We start from the raw sequence: 6,000 nt of genomic DNA, 5'->3' as shown, positions 1-6,000 counted from the left end.
GTAAACCCAAGCATCTCAGATGAAGGATTTCCCCAACCTGCTACGACCAGCTCCAATGTAGTGGGTGTAGCTCGCAAGGAGCTCAGAATGAAATGCTAATCACACAAGAAATCACGTCAATGCTGAAGCAGGTTTGGCACTGTTGGCTGCACTGCAAGCAGTACCTTAGCTCACTAGCTTAAAGTAAAAATAACTGGAGTTCGGATACAACAAATGAGTGAGACGACTTGTGCAAATGCTGGTCCAGTAACAAAGAAAGCTGCTCCGGTAAGGATTCCCAGTTCCCCGGCTGACTGTCAGAATGAAGACCCTGCCTCAGAGATGGGCATCGTCCCTCATGATCACTGACAGCTGGGGCACAAACCATTAAGGAGATCAGGCAGTTCTCAGGACAAAGCACAACAGAGATGCTTTAAAAATTATCTTCAGCCCTGTTCTTTAATTAAAAAAAAACGTGAATGAGGCAAAGCTTTCTGGGGAGACTGAGCCACCTTTTGTTCAGTGTCTACTTGTTCACATCTTGTGTGAGAAACTGAGCGCTTAAATAGGAAAAAATAAATTCAAGCCATCATGGCCCATGTGTGACGCCAACCCTTGTACAGAAGAAGGGTATACTACAGCACAAAATCCCACCAACACCTCATCAATATGTGGAACACTATTTCTGTGACAAGTATACCATATGTATACATGTACCCCCAATCCTGCTGAAGACAGCAGGAAAGTTTCTACAACCAGTATCAAGGCTCTTGTTTAGAACTATGACTAGGGAATTCCTCCTTATTGACAGGTTTTTGAAGAACAGACAAAATTAACAGGTTCTTATTAGAAATAATTACTTCTGCTATTATGAAGCTGAAACAATGCAAAACAAAACCAAGAAAACACTCAGCTTGTAAATTCTTGGGAAAAAAACCATAAGCGGCATGCATGGTGATTACTGGCACAGTAAGTAACTACTACTCCTTCTGCATCATAAAGAACACTTCCTACTTTGTACCACAAGTCAGTATTGGTCTGTTTACTTACTGAAGGATTTCTACAAGCGAGAGGAAAGCCGAGTCATTTATTAGAGCTAACCCAAGTTTGGAGGGGAAAGCAACAGAGAGGCAGTAAGTGTGGAATGCAACTATGTCACTCCGCAACTTCAGAAAATGTTCAGAAGAGCTCATTCGCCTCTTTCTCCAGTTGGGATAAAAAGGTACTGCCAATGGGAAGTTGCTTACAGAACAATTAATTTTCAGAGTCATGTGGTACTGCCTTCAGGATGAAAAGGGACAGACCCAGAGCAAAGGCTTCTCTCATCTGTCTCCAACAATTTAACCTGTCAAATTTACCAGACACATTTCAAAAGTCTGGATCACAAATACTCTCTTAGGTAAGATGATGCTGAGCACTTGTGCGGGAACTAAACAGTGCAGAACTGATAGAGAAATTGTTCTGTCAGTATACTTATAGGGTTTGGTGGGTGGTTTTTTCTGAAGGATGGGTAAAACCTACCTATATTGTTTGGTACTTAAAAGAACATAAACAACGTTGCCCACTGGTATCATATGATGCTTACCTGCGACCACATTCTGAATATTTACCAATATTTTTTAATATTAAGGCAGCTGTTAATCGGATGTGTTTAGTTATTGGTCCCTCTTTTTCATCCTAGAAAAGTAAAGAGGAAAAATAAAAATACGTAAAAGTCCTGTAGTAGCCAGCAACAATTAATATCTAATGCTTGAGCCTAACAATACTAACTGTGAAATCTCTGAAGACAAGGTTTCTTGATCCCCTCCTTAATGCCATTAGAGCAGCACTCGGATGATTCACAATGGCCTTCTGTGCTCTGGGAGTAGACGCAGTACCTCCTGCAGCTGGCTGCCTACATTAGTAAAGAAAGAATTAATAAAAATAAGTTTTGCACCACCTTTCTAGAAGATTAACAACTCTGCAAATTTATTGACAATTTTTTAACCTATCTGAACAGACACACCAAGATCCATTAATACTTGGTGCTGATATGTGATTTGTCCTTTGTTTCCACAGAGATAAGCCTTACTGCAAAGCCTTCAAAAGAGCCATGGGCTTTATTTTATGTGAAAAAACACTTCTCTTGAAGAAGTACTGCTCATCATCCGTGACAGAAAAGTAATATATTGTACTACGGACATAGCCACTTCCTGAAGTGTGCCTATTTAAAGGAATATTTTATCAGACAGGATTTAACAGGAACTGTGATAGCAGCTATGCAAATGTCATCTGAGATTTAGCCACAGAATGTCCTTAAAATATAGCTATTCAAAACTTGACACAGCTCATTGGGACCATCAGACACTAAGACAATATAAAACATGTATTAACTGTAGTTAGTAAGGAATAATATCAAGTCACGTGATTGAAGTTATGATCTGAGACCTCAACCATGTAATTGTTAAATCAGATCAAACATTTGTGAAGCCAATTACCTGTTACTGCAGCTTTCAGACAGATTAATAAATCGAGCAGGGTATTTTACAAAGCTGGTATAAATAACAAACACAGTGGAAGCAAATTCTCCATTTTCAGTATTAACACTGAAGTCAAAGCTCTATTTCTTTCAAAGTAAAACTTTGAAATTACTCATACAATTAGAGTTTAGAATGTAGAAATAGCAACTTTACTTAATAAGTAAGACTCAATGTTATCTCAAAGGAAAGTTTTACCGTATCAATGGTGAAAAAATCACCATGCTTCAATATATTGAACAATATTACTATCAAGTCTTTCAATACCCTAGTAGAATCTGACTAGACATGCAAGTAGTGCTTACTTGCAAAGGTAGCATAAATCAAATGTAAATGTTTTTTTTTTTTTTAAATGAAAGTTAGCCTGTAAGAGTATTATTTAGGTATCTTTCACTGTAAGCAAATATTCTAAGAATAAAACTTGAATTCTCTATTCAGAGACTTTCTTCATAATCTGAAATTCTAACAACAACGAAACCTAGTTAAAAAAAAATAATCAGAAAAAATGTTCATATCAGTGGTTTTAAACCACAAAACAGAAAATTAAGAAGTAGTAACAGACAGACTTCTCCCTAAAAACTTAGCTCATAATCACACAAATGGAAATAAAAGATTAAAAACCTTTATGAAGTAAAGGGAGAAGTGCAGGGGCTGAATTAAGAAACTGTCGGGCAATGACATATGTTTATAGGAGAGTGAGTACCACAGTAAAGGAATTATCTTTATTTTTAATTTCTGGAACATTTTTGTTTTCCTTATATTGAGGAGAACAAGGGTTCATCAGTGGAGGCTGTTCTCTTCAACAGCTAGCATACTATATTTTAGGAAGTTGAAGTACTATTACCTTGATTCTGGAAATACTGCAGAAGGGACAATTGCAATAAATCAGGAAGATACTAAAATACTGTCTTCTCTTTTTGATTTTGGAAAAAAAAAAGTTGATAAAAAGTTACTGAGCCATCAAGTGGACTGACTTGTGTCTGTGGGCAAGTATCTCTCTCAAGAAACATGTAGATTTCTTGAATTTCATTAATTGTATTATCAACTTAACTTCAAACCACACCATTCATCTTGTGATTTAAAGTCCTCTGCTGCCTCACTCCTGTGGTGCATGAATAATACTTTTGGTAGCTCACGCTACCACCTTTGCTTCAGTGGCAACAAGGAAAAAAAATTACTGTGAATCCAAAAAGATTTAAATGCACAAAGCTACAGTCAACATACAGTTAATTGCTAGTGCTACCTGACCTTCCAGACTGTAATATTCAGCTACCTCTGAAAACCAGAAGAGGAAGAGTTAATATAATACAACTTTAAAAGCAAAGAGATACAGAGTTAAGGTATACAACCAACTCTGTAATGCACCTTAGCTTTGCCTACCTGGTTCTGGCAAAAGCCATTCCAGACTTTAGCCAGTATATATGGTGTTATGACAGACAGAAATGACGATTAGGGTAACAGGCCCTTGTGTTCCATGGATTTTACTTCCAGCATCAGTAACACTCACTCACTCTGCACTCTTGGAGATACATGTAGTTTTACTAAATGGTGAGGGATTAAGTGAAGAAAGTTGGTGTAATAAATGCCTAAAAGTTGATGGCTTACACATGCTTCATCTCAGCACCAGTTCTTTAAGTTGTTTCAGCTCCATACATGAGTTTAGGCATATGGACTATCAGTGGTCTGCTGATACATCATTGATACATCTGATAGGTCTCTAGGACTCGGCAAAAAGTAAATTAAGCCAAACCCTTGTAAGTCAGCTTTCAGACATGACCATGTAAAGCCAACTTGAGGGGACTTGTTGGAGTGAGCTTAGAGTTTCATTTGACAAGTCACTGATTCTGGAAAGGAAATTATCAAGTCTTGTCTCCCTCATGAAGCTTGATGCTCTTTTCAGTTGTGCAAACATAACTCTGCGGCAGCGCTGTAAGATTATGTGGGTTACACATTTACATATAATCAAAATATTGCTGTTTGTTGAGTTCTTTGGTAAAAGAGGAGTAATGGAGACATGAGGGAAGAGAGTAAAAGGAACGGACAGGGAACCTCTATGATATTATAAAACAGCTGAGTGTATTAACTGTCACAAGTGCTGATAGAGAAAGGTCTCATGCCTTCCTTTTGTTCCAGCCCACCTCCTGTACTGGTGTTCAACTGACTGTAAGGCAAGTGTATTCCACTCATCTGGTAAACCCATTTTTTTGATCTTTTTTTTTTTAAAAAAACAGAATTGATTTACCATGCAATCAGACAAAAACTAAAGCTAGTTCTCTCACTGCAAGCAGTGCATAGCCACAAGAAGGAACAAGGGATGGCAGGGAAAGTCAAAACATCTTTGAGTAGCAGAATGCTCTTATTTCAACTTGCATTCTGAAATCACATCCTTAATATCTTGTGATATTACAGTGTCAGTATTTCTGTGAGAACTGGTTATGCATATACATTCCTACTTTCTGAATCTGACCTAATTAGGGAATTCAGCCTTAGAAGAGGGGATGTATGAACGTTTTTTTCTAATACGAGTACTTGTGGCAATTTTAAAGAAGCCTGTGATGACACAGAGCTACTGGATGTGTTATTTGTGTGATGGAACATTTTTGAAAAGGGAGCTGAGATCACAACATGCTAGTAGATGGTATCAGCCCTGCGCTTCCCACTTACAAATATTTAAGACTACAGTACCATAATTCTTCATTTTGTGGTTTTCAGAGGTCTGAATGTTGTTCAGTATAATGACACAAGGCACCGTAAAGCAATCATAAGTCTGTGCTAAGAAGTTTGTTTATATTAAAAAATAAAAGGGCTCCCAAATTAAATTTCTCAGCTTTCTCTGCTGCCTCCAGCAGCTTGGTAGCAGTTTAACCAGACTGCAAAAATCTGCCCAGGACCATGTAATTACATCTTTAGCTTGCAACAAAGAGATTCCAGTTAGTTCCTAACAAAGACCTAGTCTTAATACACTTATACAAGTAACTGAACCCTGAATAACTCTAATATAATATAACCATCCCCACAACCCCACTGCAATGGAGTTGCGCTCTCCAATATTAATTCCAGATGGTAGAAATAATCTTGGGAAAGAGGAGAGCCAAAGCTAATTCCAGGTAGCAGCACAAAATTAGAAGACTCAGAGGAGTTGGTGTTTATCTTGTTTGCTTGTTTAAAGGAAAGCTTATTACAAGACTCCCTGGATCAAATCAGTCCAAATTTAGACCACAAAACTGGAAGGAATACAGCAAGTTACAGGACAATCCATCTCAGCTGTATGAAACAGCTGAACTGTACACAACTAATAACTTTCCGTCTGGATTACAAGCACTTTCTTGTGAAAGTTAGAAAATGCCGTCCAGTTGGGAAAAAAAAAAAATCAGGAAAATATGTTGAGAACAATGTCCATGACAGAATATTCAATCATATACCTTAAAGAATTACCTGTTCTTTTTATAACTGCAACCACAACTCCCACACCAGAAACTACTCCCTCTTTTGCCCATTTTGCCTT

At 37.7% G+C, this 6,000-nt stretch overlaps 1 protein-coding gene across 1 annotated transcript in view; it reads right to left on the bottom strand.

Annotated features, from left to right (window-relative positions):
• Positions 1-6,000, bottom strand: part of ARID2 (AT-rich interaction domain 2) — a 101,257-nt gene that overhangs the window by 1,863 nt on the left and 93,394 nt on the right. Inside the window, exons 20-21 of the mRNA XM_075745183.1 lie at positions 1,750-1,873; positions 1,565-1,656 (exon numbers count right to left, since the gene is read on the bottom strand). Of these exons, the coding sequence (XP_075601298.1) occupies positions 1,565-1,656; positions 1,750-1,873 (216 nt within the window). The remainder of the gene's footprint in view (positions 1-1,564; positions 1,657-1,749; positions 1,874-6,000) is intronic.

This window comes from Balearica regulorum, chromosome 1 (genome assembly GCF_011004875.1).
Source record: "Balearica regulorum gibbericeps isolate bBalReg1 chromosome 1, bBalReg1.pri, whole genome shotgun sequence".
Classification (NCBI taxonomy): Eukaryota; Metazoa; Chordata; class Aves; order Gruiformes; family Gruidae; genus Balearica; species Balearica regulorum.
The sequence above is the reverse complement of the archived record's forward strand: the minus strand, read 5'-3'. Positions and strand labels throughout refer to the sequence as shown.